Source organism: Bison bison, unplaced genomic scaffold, assembly GCF_000754665.1.
Source record: "Bison bison bison isolate TAMUID 2011002044 unplaced genomic scaffold, Bison_UMD1.0 scf7180017864037, whole genome shotgun sequence".
NCBI classification, from domain to species: Eukaryota; Metazoa; Chordata; class Mammalia; order Artiodactyla; family Bovidae; genus Bison; species Bison bison.
In genome coordinates, this window is record NW_011494609.1 from 1,969,507 (window position 1) to 1,989,513 (window position 20,007).

Genomic DNA, 20,007 nt, shown 5'->3' on the forward strand with positions numbered 1-20,007 from the left:
CTGGAGCCTATTATACAGAGTGAAGTAAGCCAGAAGGACAAACACCAATACAGTATACTAACGCATATATATGGAATTTAGAAAGATGGTAACGATAACCCTCTATACGAGACAGCAAAAGAGACACTGATGTATAGAACAGGCTTATGGACTCTGTGGGAGAGGGAGAGGGTGGCAAGATTTGGGAGAATGGCATTGAAACATGTGAAATGTCATGTATGAAACGAGATGCCAGTCCAGGTTCAATGCACAATGCTGGATGCTTGGACTGGTGCACTGGGACGACCCAGAGGGATGATATGGGGAGGGAGGAGGGAGGAGGGTTCAGGATGGATTTTCTTTTAAAAATTTAGAAAAAAATAATTAATTAAAAAAAAAAAAAAAGGAAGAAGTTCAAAATAACTGCAACTGTTAATTCTAACTAATTAACTCTAATATTACTCTATTAATTAGAATGCTCTAAGCCTTATTAAACATAACTTTGCTATCTTATCAAGGGCTGAGCTTAAATAGTTAAGAAGATAATGTTTCTTTCATGAAAAATTCTTAATTACAACAAAAAAAGTCTTTAACAGCCCAAAAAAGAAAGTTTCAGTATGACACTACCTCTTTTAGAGTTATAACCATCAGACAGATTTTGACAGAATGATAAAATACCATATAACTTACCTTTGCTTTCTCAATTTCTTCTCTAACATCAGAAAGAAACGATTCCCATGAATGTATGTCTGAGTCCATGTCAGAATACGCTGCCGAATCACTGAGAGAAGAGAAAAACATAAAACTGCTGATGTTCACTTGAAGACTTAAAAACTGAAAGCACTAAAGTACAAATGAAAATAAACATTTAAAGATAATGAGAGAAATATGATCATGCACACATAGCAAAAAAGATGATTTTTAAAGAACTGTGTATCTTACAAAGTCACTACACTTTAGGAAATATTATCAACTGATCTAACCCAAAGCCCAAAACTGGTGGACAGAGAGCATATATTCTCCTAAATTTTACCTTCTCTCCTCAAATTTGAAGATTAGACAATTCTTCAGTTGATATCTTCCTATTTAACATCAAAGGCTATCTTAGCATCGAAAACAAACCAAAAGTTGGCAGCCTGGATACATTCCAATAAAACCTTCATCCCTACTTCATTGTAAAACAAAGGGTGGGGTCTAACAGGCTACATTAAACTTCTCAGCACCTCATGAATCTGGTTTACTGAAAGTGACAGACAAGTTTTCTACTCCAATTGAGAAGATCACCACCACCAATCCGTGGTTATGTCTGTTCTCATACATCTTAAAGAAGAACCAGAACACTGCTTTCATGGCTTTCCTCTTTTGCCACCCTTTGGTGGAATGAGCAGAGTTAGCACAGACCCCCTAAGAAAGACCATCTGTATACCATGAGGCTTACTAAGGAGTCAATGCTATTAGATAAAGTGAGGCCTGAGATCTCTGTTTCCCAGATGCACGACAATCCAGACCCCTTGGCGTGCTGCACAGTGGCTACTGAACACCACACGATCTCACCTCAGCTGTATTAGTCCTGTAATCTGAATCAGCATACCAGTTTACCTTTAATCAGAAAGGTTTTCTGATGTGAAAAAAACTTAATCTTGAAAAAAGAAGAAAGAAAAAGAACTGTACATTAAAATTGCTTTTCCATGACCTGTACAATCTCTGGTTCAACACTGAGGGTTTGAAATTTAAATCAAAAAACACTAGGAATTAAAAAGTTAAAACCTGTGTGTGGAATATGATAAAAGAATCAGATGAAAAGTAATGTGCAAAAATCCATATAGAAAAGTGCTAAATCTAGACTGAAGGAGACTCTCTGGATTCTCATGGTAAACCTTATTCCAAAAAGAAAGCAAAATAAACAAAAACAGGTACAGATCATGGAGGGTTGAAAAATGAAAGAAAAGTGAAAGAAAGAGAAGTCACTCAGTCGTGTCCAATTCTGCGACCCCATGGACTGGAGCCTACAAGGCTCCTCTGTTCATGGGATTTTCCAGGCAAGAATACTGGAGTGGGTTGCCATTTCCTTCTCCAGGAGATCTTCCCGACCCAGGGATTGAACCCGGGTCTCCTGCGTTGTAGGCAGACGTTTTACAGTCTGAGCCACCAGGGAAGTTGAAAAACATGACCATATGTAAATATCTTTAAAAGCAACATTCCCACACTCTACTGGTTAGACTGTTAAGTAACTATTCTTATGGAAGGCAACTGTTGAAAAGCCTCAAAAATGTGATCTTCATTCCAGGAATTTATTCATTGCATGGAAATGACTAATAATTTAGCTATAAGGATATCTGCCCCAGTGCAGCTTTGAATAGCAAAATGTGCAAACAACCCAGCTCTCCCACTACAGTGCTATTTAATAAATCATGACACGGTCGTACACTGGACTACTATTCAACCTTTTAAAATTAGGTTGGAGAAATGTAATTACTGATATGAAAATGAGTTTCCTATATACTGCTTGGGCTTCCCTTTTAGCTCAGTCAGTAAAGAATATGCCTGCAATGTAGGAGACCTAGGTTCGATTCCTGGGTTGGGAAGATCTCCTGGAGGAGGGCATGGCAACCCACTCCAGTATTCTTGCCTGGAGAATCCCATGGACAGAGGAGCCTAGTAGGTTCCCAGACTATGGGGTCACAAAGTGTCAGATATGACTTAGCAACTAAACCACCACCATATATTACTTAGTGAAAAACTATATATAAATTTTCCTTTTTTTTCCCCCCCAAACCTTAATGGATTTACCCCAAAACTAAATTAACTAGTTACAGCTCAATTCAGAATTAGGATAATTTATAATTTTCTTGATATGTTTTGATTTTCCCATGATTGAACATGCGTTAATTATAATAACTATTAAAAATAAAGCCCCATGGACTGCAAGGAGATTGAACCAGTCTACCCTAAAGGAAATCAGTCCTGAATATTCACTGGAAGGACTGATGTTGAAGCTGAAACTCCAATACTTTGGCCACCTGATGGGAAGAACTGACTCATTTGAAAAGACCCTGATGCTGGGAAAGATTGAAGGCAGGAGGAGAAGGAGATGACAGAGGATGAGATAGTTGGATGGCATCACCAACTCAATGGACATGAGTCTGAGTAAACTCTGGGAGTTGGTGATGGACAGGGAGGCCTGGCGTGGTGCAGTCCATGCAGTCACAAAGAGTTGGACACGACTGAGCGACTGAACTGAACTGAATATAATTTTTCCTCCAATCAGCCCTAATCTTTATTTCCTCAATAACAATTGTGGAAAGACACCTGTGACACCACAGTACCTGCTCATTAGCTTCAGATTCTTGAGAAACCTTTCGGCTTGTGACTCCATGGTCTGTAACTTACACACTTCCATGTCCTTCCAGTTTTCAAGCACAGATACCTACCATTAGATGAGAGACTGTAAGCATTTTCAAACAAACTATTTTAAAGCTATGAAAGCATTCTAAACCACTTTCAAGTTTCTCCTTAAATGACATATGATCAGAAGAGTGACCAGAATTTAACTATCATTTCTCTCAAGTGAACCTGAACTAAAACTTTTCGGACTACTCTGGTGGTCCACTGGCCATTGCCGGGGACATAGGTTTGACCCATGGGTTTTGTGAGGATTCCACATGCCTTGGGGCAACTGGGCCTGTGCACGACAACTGCTGAGCCTGTGTGCTGCAACTACTGAAGCGTGAACTTCCAAAGCCTATGTTCCCCACCAAGAGACACCCCTGCTTGGGGCAACTAGAGAAAGCCCACATGCAGCAAGACTCAGCACAGCCCAAAATTAATTAACTAAAAAATAAACTTTAGAATAACAAAGTGATAGTAAAATTATATTCCTAGAGTGATACTTTCTTAGTTATGAAACTTTCCACAAGGCTTACTGCTCAAGCCATACAGAAGCACGGAGCTAGGTTACCTGAAAGTATACACCTGGTGTGCATAATCTAAGGTGCTGACCACAGTAAGCAGAGAGCCAGGACCCTGCAGAACAGTACCAAGGCTGCACCTATGGAATTTAAAGGCCTGGGAAGCAGACGAATGGGAGGGGAGGAGGGGATGGAGTAGAGTCTGGGACAAGCAGAGGCAAGCTATCACACAGACGGGCACACAGCAGGGTGCTGCTGCACAGCTCAGGGTAAGTTATTACCAGCAAGGGTAAGTTTTGAAAACTTTAGACTCTGGTTCCCCACACAAGCCAACTGGCCATGTGTGTCAAAGTCACTGCAGAAAATGTAGACTGGCGTTGCTTTAATTCAGGTGTCAGTAATCTTGACAGGGCCCACCAGGCAAAACTGCTTGTTAAATGGTGGTAAACGGGAACTGAGTGACTTGGGGACAGAGATGCAGGAAAAGGGTCCACAAAGCAGAAGTAAACACTGGCACTCTTTTTTCCTTCCTTCCTTTAGAAACGCAGCTGCATAGCTGACATTTCTTTTAAAGACCCGTGTTTACAGACTGCATGAGTTAAGCTCTTCCTTACGTTTCTAAAATAATCGTAGACACATTTACTAATAAACAACATTTACTTTGCAAATTAGAAAAACAAAGGCAACCATGTTTCAGGAATTCAATAGAATATAGCCAGAGATAATTATTTTTGTCTCAGTAATTTCTCATATAGTATACTGACTTTAGTATATATTCTTCCAGGGGGAGGAAAGAGAGTACATATTCTTAATAAGTATATTATTTCCAAGTTCCTTTTCCAGCACTGGCAAATAGGTTTTTTGGTTGGCTACTTCATGGCACATCACTTGATTAAATATAATGAAGCCATTAAAAGTACAGAGCATTGAAAATGACTGAATTGTGTTGAATAAGGAAAGCTAGTCACAAAACATGGTGTACACTCTATCATAAGATAAGCATAAAGGTAAAAAAATTTAAAGTTATAGGCAAGGAGAGAGTGGTTGTTTCAGGGAGGCAGGATTATGGGTGAAAGGATACCCCTCAGCCTCCACACTTCCCAGCAATGTTGTCCTGCTCATGTGTAATTAAACGCGGAGTAAACAAATGACACCCTGCCGAATCTGTCAGTCACCGAGTACTCCGGACTCACCTCTGCATCCACAGCCCTTTGAAGACTCTCTTCATAATGCTCTTTCCCTTTCTTTATACTCTCTTCTATTTTCATTTTCTCATTTGTAAATGTATTACTGCAAATATTAAAGAAAACAAAAAAAACTAACTGAAAAAAACATAACCAGCGAGCTCACAATCATGCCACAAACCAGATAATAGAACATCTTCCAGAGAAACTTCTTGCCCAACATTTGGCTACTTAATACAAGACTCATATGTGCCCTCTGCAAACGATCAAAGAAAATGAGAAATTAAAAGTAAGTTACTTGGTGGGAATGCTGTGAAATGGGTTCCCCATTTTTATGAAGTTAGGTGAAGTTTAACCTGATCATGTTAATAAACTTTACATACTGGCTTCCAATATGTACAAACATTATTTGCAGTAGTAAAGATTAAAAGGAAAGCTTTTTATAGGCTCATAACAAACATTCTTTAATAATTCTTTAATTGTAGAACAATGAACTACAATAGTTGAGACTGTTATTTCAAGTAACCTAAGTTTTAAAAATACATTTTTAGTTTCAGGTTAATTCAAAGGAAATGAAGAGTAATGAACAATGCTAAATTCAGGGCTTTTTATACTGACAATGAGAAATAAAAGTAGAAATCATAAAGAAATTTATTTAAATATTAATAATAAAACAGAATTTTTTTTAAAGAGAAACATTTAAAAGAAACATATAAGCAAAAATATATTTGGATGTCTAACTATATTTAGACTGTGCCTCTGATATTAAGAATATAATAGATACAAAAATAAATTTAAGCTTAATTTGCCTGATTTCAAGGGACTGATCCAGAAGTAATTCAAGTGCCTTTTCCTTTCCATCATTTTCCTGCGTATACCTGCAAAAGCATAATCACCAAATTTCAATCAATTTTCAAAGATTTTTAAAAGCACAATCTCACACAGTAAATTCTACATCCATGCAAACATTTCTTGATTTCTTTATATTTCATTTCTAGTATCTTCTAAATAGGCAAAGAATTTGGGTCCTTTTCCTTTTGGAAAAATTTCCCTTCTACACCTAGAGGGCAGATCGCCTTTTCTTCACTCTGCGTTGTGTGTCTATAGCACAGACCCCGTCTCAGTTCTGTGTCAGGAGCACCTCCATCCAGGTGGTTGGTTCAACTTAAGACAGAAGAATAAGGTGTTGGGTCATCACCAGTGTAACATAGGTTCTCACTCAAAATGAAAACAGCCTTCTATTTTTTAAGCCAGAAACTGAAGTCCAATTACACACAGACACACACGCGCGAATCTGCATGCGCACATGCACACAGTAGGATAATTCTTCAAAACAAAGTGTGTAAATCTTTGACTCTTAATAAGCAATGCCCTGTACCAAGAGGGTTCTGTCTCTTTCATGCTCTCCTTTCACACCTTTTTAGTCATCTCTACTGGCTAAAAACCCGTTTCCACAAACTACCAATTTAAATCCCATTTCACCTCTTTCGTAAAACAGTTCCTCTAAGTTTTCAACACTGGGTAGCTTGTCATGGAATTTCTGCCTTCCTTCAACAATTATCTCTGACTTGTATCACTGCACCAACCATAAGCTCCTCGTGACCATTCATTTCTTAATGAATATCAACTGTGATCTAAAGCGTAGAAAAATCAATGAAATAACCTCATATACCTTTGTTGTTCTCTAAAAGAGCCAAAAAGTTTTAAGATCTAAATATAAAAATTTAGCTTTTTTTGGAAAGTACAAAAAGCATGAAGAAGCCGATAGCCTATCTTTAAACTACAAAAGAAAAAGGCAAAGAAATACACTAATAAAGGGAAAAGACAATAAAAAGATTATTCCTCAGCAGAAATGATTTTTATGATACCACAGAAAAAAATTTTATCAACAGTCTCAGTTTCATTTAGTCTAGTTTGACAGTATGTCTGAACTGAACATATGAAAAAATTAAAATATAAATACTCCAGAATTTTTGAGTAACTTAAAAATTAAGACTGTACTTGCTCAAACAGTAAGAGGTAAAAAGCTTTTTAGATTTCCATAAATGTGTTCTTCTAATGAAACTTTGAGCAAAATCAAAATTACATGACATATGCAGTATTTTCCATTTCATCATGCTTTATAAATGACTACTTAAAAACTGTCCAAAGGTTAAAGTTAGCAATACTCACAATGAAATTCACCTGACCACGGGGCACAGCAAGTGGACAAAACATAAATGCCCTGAACAGTGAGTGTGGCCAGTGGAGCCCCCAGAGAACCACGCCTCCCCTTATTAATGCCCTTCAATCTGGACCAGGCCTGCAACTTGCCCAAAACAACAAAATGTGGCAGAAGTGATGTTGATGGTTCCGGGCCTGAAGCTTCAGAGGGCCTGGTAGCTTCTACCTATGCACTCTCGGAAGCTCTTAGCCATCACACAGGAGGTGTGGCTACTGTGCTGGAGACAAAAGTCACATGAAGAAGTCACGTGGAGAGGAAGAAGCCCTGAAACTGCATAGAGAGAAAGAGGCCAAAATATTTCAGCCAACTCCCAACTAAACGCAGCCACAGGGGGAACCACTGACAAGACCAGTAGAAGGGTGGCCCAGCCAAGACAGCCCAGAATGAAAGATCCGGATCAAATTAAAATTAAGTTAATTTAAGCCAGCAAGCTTCAGGTATTTTGTTCAACAGTAGGTAGCAATTAAGCTGAGGAGTCATACAATTATTTATGGAAACAGGGGTTAGGAATGGATTGCACAGAATCTTAAAACAAACCTAGCCCATCTGACAACTGCCTGAATGTATATTACTGAATCCTTCGTATTATAGGACCAAATTTTACTAATTTAAAGATTCAGGGTGGAAGTAATAAATAAAATGATCACCACAGAATCTTGGTGCTGGACAGAAGCTTAGATCTAGACAAATCCCCTCATTTTACAACAAAGAAAAGGGGTCAAAGATAATGTTCAGAGAAAGAGGTGGTGTTCAGACCGGAAGTAACTTCTTGGACTTGCAGTCCTACTTTTATTTATGTATAAATATGAAAGGTTTAGAAAAAACTGTAAGTGAGATAATTCCCAACAGATGTTCTTTAAAATGAAATGAGAACACTGTCTTAAAATTTTCACTTTACTTGATAGTCTGAAACTGAATACCAGAAAGGATAAAATAACCCAAAATATACCCAAATTAAAAATAAATGAAAATCATTTTCTTTCAAGTGTTACTCACATTTTGCTGGCATTTAACACCTTTTTCATTTTCTTCTTCAGTGCCTTTAGTCTTTCTTGGATTTCTTTTTTCTCCTGTTCCCATTTTTTAATTTCCTTGTTCAAATCTTCAAGGAACCAATCTAGTTCTGTCTTTGAGATCTAAAAACATTTTAGAAAGTATCTAAATAAATGGAAAGATTTACTTTTTCTTCTTTTTAAAAAGAGCCCGAGAGACTAGTGTTGGGGTGGTGAACTAGCTTAACCAATGACTACAGTTCCTCGGAACACACACTCAGGAGCTGGCTGTACGTGCTACCCCGGCCGAGCTTGGGACATGAAGTCACATAATACATAGCCTCAGCCCTCAAGTGAGGACAAGCAGAGACATGGCGGGATTCTCCAAATCAGTGCAATTTGATCTCTGTCTTCAGAGATGGGGCTGTCACATAGAGAATGGATTCCAAGTAGTGGGCATGGAGAGACAGAAGGTTAGAAGAGAAAGGCATGTCTGTACGGAATAGTACGAGGTGGAAGTTAGGACCTCAGGCGCCTGGGACACCTTGGGATAAAATGATCAGGGGCCTTATGAGCAATGCTGAGGAGTGTGGACCTCATCCTGCAGACAACAGGAAGCCAGTGATAGCTCTTCAGCAGGGCTGTGAGATGATGAGATTCTTATTTTAGAAAAATAACTGAAAGACACAGAGGCAGATCAGGGGAAAGAGGGTACATAAAGGTTGGACAAGAACAGCAGCTTTCTCGTTTTCTTGACTTTCTCTGATACTTTCTTATTGTGACCCACAACAGCAAATACATTTTAATCATGATCCCCAGCATTTAGTACATACATGTATGCATCTATATACACACAGAGCTGAAAACGCTGCCCTTACTTTCTGAGATGTTTTCCTATATTTTTATTCTATTATTAAGAACAATTTTAGTCACCATCACTAAACTGACTTCACAGCCCATTAGGAATTATAACCTTTAATGTCAAATACTCTGTATTAGAAGAAGATAAAATCTCACTGCAGTAGCCCAGGTGAGAGACAATGAGGATGACAGAGGTAACTAAAGGGATGATAAAAAGAAATAAAGGACACTTTAGAAGACTAGGATGGATAACAAGACCGTGTGTCCATGTGGATATACGATGTAAAGTGGAAGGCAACAGAATCTCTACCCTGGATGAATAACTAAACAAAATTCTATTAACAAAACAGAAGACTATGGAAGATATACAGGAGAGAAATCAACCTAGATAAGTATTTTTAAATAAATTTGAGTAAACAATAAAATATATATTAAGAACTCAATAATTTTGAACCTGCAATTATTTTGATGGGACAGAGAAGAAGTTTATAGGTGTCTGACAAAGACTATACATCCAAGGAATAAAATACTAAATTGAAATAACAAATAACCACCTTTCAACACAACCACAGAGAAAGGAGTAACGTATTTCTAAGTCCTGCTGATTTACACATTTGCCAACTGGCTCTTCTAGCACAGGTTAGCACACCATCAAGTCAGGTGTGTTTTGCTCCCCAAACACCTTTCCCAACGCGGGAAACTCCCACCTATTAACATACTACAATTTCAAAGTCTATTCACTAGTTCATTGGCTGTAACTTGGAATGCACTTCCCCATAGAAAGTTATATTAGAAACATCAGTTAAACAGCCAACATTTCTCTTCCAAGAAGCTCTCAGTTCCATTTGTAAGCTGAACAAAATGAGGTCTACAGTGTTAAAGAGGGCACATTCCCAGACCATGAGTCTATTTGACTGAGGAAGAAATAAATCTCCACCGGGGTGCTGGGGCAGAACATGCGATGCTGAAGAGACAAAGAGGAAAGCGAAGGCTACCCTCTGAGACAGGTTTGAAAAGATTCATGTCCATCTTCACAGCCTCCTGCCTTTCTTCTGGTACTCAGTTTCACCCACTGGGGGCCCTTCTTTACTCTGCGCCCTCAAGTTTCTCTGGACCCCTGATGTAAGCACCCCCCAGTCGAGGGCCTGCCCAGCACCCAGGCACACTTCACAACGTCTCTCCTCTCCTTCCTTTTCAATCTCTCACTCAGAGTGAGCCTGACAGCAGCACAGTACTACAAAGATCCACGTCGACTCGCCTGGAAGTATTCACACTTCACTCTTCAGCTTAAGTGATTCTCTAATCTACACAGAGTCAGCACGCATGTTTTATTTGGCAAGTCCAATACTTGTTTGTTTGCTTCTTAAAATACAAATGTGTTATCTCTGCCTGGTGATAAAGGCTATGGGGCTGCGATATCTGTCAGAATTTCAGGCCATGTGACAAAGAGAAATGAAACGCTGTATTCTGAGGCTCTGGATGGCTAGGTATACCACCACCTGAAACACAGCCTTCTCCGTCAGCTATCTTACGTAAGGGCTGCCTTTTGAAACTTCTTCGGAACCTACGAATTCTCTAAAAGTTTCATTCCAGTGTTTCAAAGTGTCATCTCTTCAATGTTAGCAGACAGGTAGTGCTGCTGCTGCTGCTGCTGCTGCTAAGTCGCTTCAGTCGTGTCCGACTCTGTGCGACCCCAGAGACGGTAGTACACATGCCTGTAAATGCCAGTCATTTATAAATAAAATATACTCTGGACTACTATTTCTAACAATTACTGTACAAGTTAGGATGGAGCAGTATTTACAAGAAATAAAAAAGGAAATTTAAACTTCACTATTTTCCAGTTTGAAATTCTACTAGTATCAACGACTGCTTAGTGGTATCTCAATTTCATTTTTGCTTTAGGGACCCTTTCACGTCCCACCTCTGACCAGGTTCCCTATAATCTGACCTTCCTGCTTAGGCTTAGAATGTGGCCAGGTCACTGACGACAAGGGTTCAGCCATAGAAACTCAGGGTCTCCTCCTTCAGAGAGGACAGGGTACCCTGGAGCCAAGCTACACAGATTCCCTGGGAAATAATGGCTTCGAGTCAAAACGGGCACCGACTTAGAACATTCCGCCCTCATCAGCTTTAGACACCAGGGTTTTCCGATGTTCCTGGCGAGCAGATTCAATACCATGAATGTACCTCTGACCAGCCCAGGTCTCTCATGAATTTTAAGTCCTGCCTCAGGAGTAGGTTTGACTTCAGCGGCCTTGAGATGTGCAGGCCAACTGTTTTTAGGAAGAAGAGGTTCAACAGTTCGGTGACATTTCCTGCAGCCTGGGAACAGACCAACTCACACTTCCCTTGCGGCAACCTTGCTGATCTTGAATTTGCTGAGTCACTACTGTGACGGAGGTGACCACCATGCTTACCTGGCCTCACAAAGAGGGTGCTACATAAAAGTCCTGGAAGATCAGCACAGAGCCTGGCGCTTAAGGAGCATCCAATATAAATATCTGTCAAATGAAAGAATGAGTGCTATTTTCCACCACATACTAGCAGTAAATAAAGTAACAATCGTCACAGGACGTACAGGCCTGATGACCTTCCTGTAGGCTGATGGAATATGAAGACACAATTCAGTGAACTCAGTTCTGTAGGGGCCCAAGTACACGCTGTTGGGTAACACTGGCAGAGCTCCTAGTCTGCACACTGAGATCCATGGATGGCTAAGAAACAGTCCTCACTCTCAGGGGGATGATAGTGGGGGAAATATGCATGAAAGATAATTACTATACCATACACAAAAATAAACTCAAAGTGGATCACAGGCCTAAGTGGGGGAGCTAAAACTATAAAATTCTATACAGCATAGGAGTAAATATTGCTGATCTTGGGTTTGACAGTGGTTTCTCACCTATGACATCAAAAGCATAAGAAACCAAAAAAAAAAAATTATAGAAACTCGACTATAGTGAAAATTTAGAATTTATGTGTTGCAAATGATAACATCAAGAAAGTGAAAAAGACAACCCACAGAATGGGGCATAGGAGAAGTAAATCTGCAAATATGGGAAGATGAGTGAAAATATTTCTAAATGATGTATTTGATAAGAAATTTGTACCCAGAATACATATATACGTAAGTGTGTGTGTGTGTATATATATATATATATATAGACTCTTAATTCAATATAAAAAACAAAAAATCCAATTAACAAGTGGGCAAAGGATTAAAACAGACATGTCTCACACTTTCCACATATATAAAAATAGACATTAAACACATATAAGATGCTCAACACCATTAGCCTTTGGGGAAACACAAATCAAAACTACAATGAGAAACCACTTTACACTCATTAGAAGAGCTAAAATAAAAAAGATGGATGATAGAAAGTGTTAATGAGAACACAGAGAGATTGGATCCCTTATACACTGCTGGTGGGAATATAAGATGGTGCGTCTGTTTTAGAATAGTCTGGTAGTTTCTCAAACTCTTAAATATGGAGTTAACAGATGACCTAGCATTTCCATTCCTAGGTATACATCCAAAAGAAATGAAAACATGTGTCCACACAAAAACTTGTACTCAGATATTCGTGTTTTTTGTAACAATCAAAAAATGAAAAGAATTCAAATGTTCATTTACAGATGAATGGGTTAATAAAATGTGATACGGCATACGACGGAATATTATTCAGCAGTAAAAAGAAATGAAGCACTGATCCATGTTACATGGACCGATGTACGTGGGTGGACCTTGAAAACGTTAAGCTAAGTGAAAGAAGGCACTCACAAAAGACCACGTATAGTTAAGTGTGATGCCATTTATACAAAACACCCAGAATGGGCAAATCCACAGAGTAAATCAGTGGTTGCCAAGGGCTGAGGGAGGGAGGGAGAACAGGGAGTGAGTGACTAGCAGTGGTTAGACTTCTTCTGGGGTGATAAAAATGTTCTAAACGTGGGTTGCAGTGACAGCTACACAACTCTGTGCCTATACTTGATCCTCGGCCTATGCTGGAAACACTGACCACACACTTTAAAGGGGTGAATTCTATGGCATGTGAACTACATCTCAATAAAGATGTTAACAAAATGACAATTGCTGTCCAATACAGTGACGTGGTCATTATCACTACTGCATTAACAAAGGCCTCTAACCAAGGCTGAGGTTCTGTCAGTGACTGCTTGCTCCACAGAGTGATGCCTGAGTTGGACCCAAAGGATGAGGGGTGAGCCAGGCATGGGGATGAGGAGGAAGGCAGTGCTGGGAAGAGGTCCAGAAGTGAGAAAACCACAGGACAAGCTCCACTACCCTTTAAGTGTACAGGACGATGCAGAGAACTGGCAAAGAAGAAGCTGGAGATGGAGGAACAACCAACCACAGGGGGGTTTCAAGCTCGTGGTGACTGCTAAGTGTTCATGAGTTACACACAGCACAAACCGACTGTGGCAGAGGGATGGCACACACAGCCCATCCTGCACCCTCCCTACATCTATACCCTCCGTCATGGGACGCTGGAGTTCCCTTCACTCAGGAGCGAGCCTTTCCCCACCCCTTGATCCTCGGCCGGCTATGGGACTTGCTACGCCTGATGGGGTATTAGCAAGCAGGGCTGGTTCTTGCTTGGCCTTGGACTCACACTGGAAGATGAAAGACACACGGAAAAGAAGGAGTTGCCCCTGCTGCGGCCACTGTAGATGGGTCTATAGCCAGATGACCCCAATACATGAGCAAGCACAGCCAAGAACAGTGGAGCCCTAGCTGATCCAAAGGTGAAGCCGTCCAGCCAAGCTCAATCAGGATCGGCTAACTCACAGACTCGCACAGGTGATATTTATTGTCATGTGTCAGAGATTTTTCCTCAGCGTTACTGTGGCATCAGTTAACTGATACACTGCTCATGGAGTGCTGGGAAATATTTTTCAACTGACTGTGGAACCGACATTCTCTTAATGGATCTGGAGCCTGACGCTCACCACCTGTTCTCCTGCTTACTGCTGGTGCAACTTGGAGCAAGACACCTTAGTGAGTCCAGCCTCCATTTCCTCATCAGTAAAATGGAGACAATGCTACAAACTGGAACACTAGTGCACTAGAATTGCTTTCAGATTTAATAAAATAATACAGCTAAAACATTTACAACTGAGTACGGCACATAACAGGAGCTCCATAAATGCTAGATTAGAAAAGAGCTGAGCTTGGCAAGGACCATGACTGAACAGGACCACACCTCTCTGCAGATGTGGGCTGAGGAAGTTTGGGTAGGCAGGAACCGAAGATTCTGTTGAAACAACACAAAGTTTCAGATTCTACTCCATAAATTCATCTAGGCCAAAATTATTTTGACTGTTTTAAGAGTCAATGCTAACTAAATACCCATCTTAGCTATAAACAAATCTCATTAAAGCACCTTAAGAACATATGACCTTCAAAAGATGGGGAGTGAATACAGCTAATGGGAATACAGCTTCTTTATGGAGTGATGAAAACAACTCTGGCATTAGATGGTGGTGGTGATTATATGACATGGTGAATATACTGAAAACAACTGAACTGTATACTTTATAGTGGTTAAATGTGAACTTTACCTTAATAAAACAAAACAGAAGGCTTCCCTGGTGGTCCAGTGGTTAAGAATCGCCTTGCAATGCAGGGGACATTGGTTTGATCCCTGGTCCAGGAAGACCCGACATACCTCAAGGCAACTAAGTCTGTGTGCCAAAAATAACAAGCCTGTGCTCTGGAGCCCAGGAACCACAACTACTGGAGCCCTCGCTCCGCAACACGAGAAGCCACTACGATGAGAAGCCCATGTACCACAACTAGAGAGTAGCCCCCACTTGCTGCAATTAAAGAAAGCCCGTGCAGCAATGAAGACCCAGTATAGCAAAAAAAAAATAATAATAATAATAAAGAATTTTTAAGAGAGAGAGAGAACATATGCCCCTGAGCAATACGGCAACCAGTTATGACCTGTCAGTTCCAAGTTCAGTTCGGTTCATTTCAGTCGCTCAGTCATATCTGACTCTTTGCAACCCCATGGACCGCAGCACACGAGGCCTCCCTGTCCACCACCAGCTCCCGGAGTTTACTCAAACTCATGTCCATTGAGTTGGTGATACCATCCAGCCATCTCATCCTCTGTCGTCCCCTTTTCCTCCTGCCCTCAATCCTTCCCAACATCAGGGTCTTTTCAAATGAGTTAGTTCTTCACATCGGGCAGCCAAAGTATTGGAGTTTCAACTTCAGCATCAGTCCTTTCAATGGATATTCAGGACTGATTTCCTTTAGGATGGACTGGTTGGATCTCCCTGCAGTCCAAGGGACTCTCAAGAGTCTTCTCCAGCACCACAGTTCAAAAGTATCAATTCTTTGGCACTCAGCTTTCTTCACAGTCCAACTCTGGGACATCCATACATGACCACTGGAAAAAACATAGCTTTGACTAGGTGGACCTCTGTTGGCAAAGTAATATTTCTGCTTTTGAATATGCTATCTAGGTTGGTCATAACTTTCCTTCCAAGAAGCAAGCGTCTTTTAATTTCATGGCTGCAATCACCATCTACAGTGATTTTTGGAGCCCCCCACAATAAACTTCGTTACTGTTTCCACTGTTTCCCCATCTTTTTGCCATGAAGTGATGGGACCAGATGCCATGATCTTAGTTTTCTGAATGTTGAGTTTTAAGCCAACTTTTCCACTCTCCTCTTTCACTTCCATCAAGAGGCTTTTTAGTTCTTCACTTTCTGTCAAAAGGGTGGTGTCATCTGCCTATCTGAGGTTATTGATATTTCTCCTGGAAATCTTGATTCCAGCTTGTACTTCATCCAACCCAGCGTTTCTCATGATGTACTCTGCATATACGTTATATAAGCAGGGTGACAATATACAACCTTGACGTACTCCTTTTCCTATTTGGAACCAGTCTGTTGTTCCATGTCTAGTTCTGATTGTTGCTTCACTACGAACAAGGGTACTTTAAGAACAACAGGAGACTCTGGCTTTAGAATTGCTATTTTCCTCTGGCAGGGAATAGAGAATTAGCTAGGCTAATTATTAAAGGCCATTTCTAGCTCATGAAAATCATACTCCATCAGTTACACACAATAGCTAGCCCAGATCTTTACTGATGCTTTGTAAATGCTCAGCATTCTTCAAATGCTTTGTAAATAAGTTATTTTTCTCAACAAGGCACTACAGCATTCTGGGTGGGGCAATTCTTTCCCCTACTATACTTATCTTGAGCCACTCCCCAATCCCTTTTCAATCACCCGCTGTGAGTCCTCACAAAACTATGAAGTACAGATTGTATTATTAATGAGGAAACTGAGGGTCAAAGAGACTGAGTAAATTATTTTAGGTGCCAAAGCCACTAAGTGGTGGGGCTGGGGTCACCAGTCAGGCAGTCTGACTGTACTGCCCAAGTTCTTAAGGATGGTTTGCTACAGGTTGCCTCTCTCTTCTCTATAAAGCTGCATCTAATTATAGCTAAACGTGGAATCAAAATTTAAGTAAAAATACTAACTTATAACCTTAGTGATCGAGAGAGTCAAAGGCAAAGGGAAAGATCAACAAAAGTAAAAATTTATATTTATACAAGATTTTTCTCCAAGTGAATTATGAGCATAATCGTAATTAATAAATAAAATCACAGCTAAATCTCACTTGCTCTTTTCTATAAACAACTTAAGGAACTCAGGTGAAACAATTTATCCTGAAAGGAAACAGGTATACGTTTTGCATGGAAAGTCTACTAACCTAACAGGTCTGCAATTTGAGGGACTAAATAATGGCTCTTTTTAAAAAATGAACTGACTACTCTTAAGCACAACCCCATGGAACCAGGCCCAGAGTCTCAGCAAAGTTAAGAAGTAGGTCAAGAGCCCAAGCCCACTGATCAAAGCTGCTGCTCTCTCACAGCCCTCCTCCCTGGGTGCTCATTTACTGTACATTTCTTGGTCCTGTGTACAAAGAAGTCTTGATGAACTGCACAAACACAGGACCCAGTCAAACCAGGAGCTTATAAAGCTGGACAAGACTCTACCAGAAAGAAAGGAACCTCACTCACCAGAAAGTGAAATGTGAAAGTGAAAGTCGCTCAGTTGTGTCCATCTCTTTGCAATCCCATGAACTATAGAGTCCATGGAATTCTCCAGGCCAGAATACTGGAGTGGGTAGTCTTTCCCTTCTCCAGGGCATCTTCCCAACCCAGGGATTGAACCCAGGTCTCCATGACCTGGCAGGCGGATTCTTTACCAGCTGAGCCACAAGGAAGTCCAGGAATACTGGAGTGGGGAGCCTATCCCTTCTCCAGCGGATCATCCCAACCCAGGGTCTTCTGCATTGCAAGCAGATTCTTTACCAACTGAGCTATCAGGGAAGCCCTCACTCACCAGATGACCACCACAAATCAAGTGGTTGTGTCTGCATCTGTCTGCATCACTTAATTGGGTGGACACAGGCATTCTCATACAGGTTTATTAAAACTGAATTTTCCTGACACAATAAGAAGTTTACAACAATGTTTTTTAAGTCCCCCAAGTAGCTTATCCAAATTAGCATTCTCAGTCTCTGTGAAAGGTTTTATTTTCGCTCATTTTCCCCTCTTCCTAATCAGGAAGATTTCGTTCAACTGGGCAACTGAGCAGAAAGGTTGGTTCCTTCTAATTTTTAAAATCTCCCCAGTCTCATCCCAAGTGAAAACATGTCCTAAGGAGTGAGATAAAGGTCACCTCTACGAAACAACCCTTTTCTTCTGGGTATACTTAAATCTCAACAAGTAAGTTTATTGATTAAGGTCCCACAGCTAATTTTCTTCTATTTAATATGTGACCTCAGCTAATGACTCAGACTTCTGGAACAAATTCTTCCTTTCTTAAACGGACTAACAGACCCTTTTCATCTCTGTACAAAGACTTCGGTTTTTACAACCTAATTAAACAATAGTCAAAAGACCTGAATAGACATTTTCCCAAAGAAAACATTAAGATGGCCAACAGGCACATAAAAAGATGCTCAATATTACTCTTCATGAGATAAATGCAAATCAAAACCACAATGAGGACTTCCCTGGTGGTACAGTGGATAAGAATCTACCTGCTAACGCAGGGGACATGGGTTCAGTCTCTGGTCCAGGACGATTCCACATGCTGCAGAGCAACTAAGCTGGTGCGCCACAACACCTGTGCCCTAGAGCCTGTGTGCTGCGACCACAGTGAGAAGCCTGTGCACCACAGTTGCGAGTAGCCCCTGTTCTCCACAACCAGAGAAAACCCACGTGCAGCAATAAAACAAATTTGAAAATTAAAAAAAGAGTAATAATCTAACCCCATAAAATGGGAGCAATTATTACCCAAACTACAGAACTAAAGCAGAGACGTTACACAGACACCACACACACCAGTCTGCCCAAGAACAGAACTAGTGTAGAATTAAGCCTGGATCTGAACCCAGTCAGTCTGTCTCCAGGCCTCACATATGGAACCTCTAATGCTACACCACTACTCTCACTATAAAGAAGAATTTAACTTGGAATTTACCAGGAAATAGTTTTAGCTAATCAAGGAAACCAAGTTACAGATAAATGAAAATTCAGATTCACAGCCCTTTTCTTACACGACAACTTGGAGAAGTTGTAAAACACTGCAAATAAAAACACTGTCACTCTAACGTCATAAAAACTGTGAAACAGGCAACAGTGAAAAAGAATCCTTTGTTTAGTCAACAACACAGTAGCTCAGCTAACAGAGGCTACACAAGCACAATTCTGTGAATGATGCCGCATGCTACTGAAAAGAGGTTTCAGACAGGATTACCTTATTTTCTTCAACATTCCTTTTCAACTTTTCTTCCAAGTCCTTGGTTTCTTCTGAGCCCTTGACATTGCTGTGTTCATAATTTTCACATGCTTCCTTAAGCTGCTCTTGTAAAACCTGGTACTCCTTTTCAACCTGTGAAATACCCCCCTACAAATATAATACAAAATTACCTGTTAAAAGTAGTTTTAAAAGCCTGTTTCTGATCTTGTTCTGAAATGTCTCTTCAGATAAACAAAAGGGGATATAAGGCAGATGAAAATTTACAAGGAAAACGTCACAATAATTCAAGAATTTAAAATCTCTTACATTGTTTAGCAAAGTCAGCTCTTTTTTAAAAAAGTTATTCGTATTACTGGAATTCATAAGGAAACTTTCCAATATGCACCATAATTAGCTCTGAATATTTGTTTTAGAAGGCTTTAGTATTAAATAGTCTGATATGACTGTCATCCTCCACAATTAACATCAAGAACTATTTATTGGCTTTAAGAACTGCAAATATTATGCATGCATTAGATATAAATAGGACGTATTAGTTTTGGCCCTACTTTTATAGCATTTCAAATAGACGGTTGCTGATTATTTTTAAAAGATGACTTAAAATATTACCACAAAATTATTTTCAGTTATGTAACTGTCTCCTGGACAGCTTTAAAAAAAAGCAAACAGAAGTCATACTGTACTGTGAAATGCTGGCAAGCGATGGGCAGCGGTTATGTATTTGTAAGCCTTGCATCCTGCCGAGACGGGCAGCAGTCAGTCACACACTTGTTGTGAATGGAGCACCTGTCAGATGCTGGCAGCTCCTCTCAGCTGCAGGCAACTGCTCCGCCCAGCTACGAGGGCTACGGCAGCCAGGCCTGGGAATCTCAGCCAGGCGCTCACACCTGGCCCGCCTTTCCCACCCCCTGAACCTCATGCAGCACGTTAGCATCTCCCAAGTGCACAAAGGCAGGGAACTGAGGTTCTGAAATTTTGTTCATTGTCAGAGAACTGTGAACTATGGCCAAGCTGACCACACACACCAGTCTGCTGTTTATGTC

At 40.3% G+C, this 20,007-nt stretch overlaps 1 protein-coding gene across 1 annotated transcript in view; it reads right to left on the minus strand.

Annotated features, from left to right (window-relative positions):
* TTC3 (tetratricopeptide repeat domain 3) overlaps positions 1–20,007 on the minus strand; it is a 116,756-nt gene that overhangs the window by 15,133 nt on the left and 81,616 nt on the right. Inside the window, 6 exon segments of the mRNA XM_010834830.1 lie at positions 670–760; positions 3,306–3,406; positions 5,081–5,177; positions 5,881–5,949; positions 8,292–8,431; positions 18,962–19,111. Of these exon segments, the coding sequence (XP_010833132.1) occupies positions 670–760; positions 3,306–3,406; positions 5,081–5,177; positions 5,881–5,949; positions 8,292–8,431; positions 18,962–19,111 (648 nt within the window).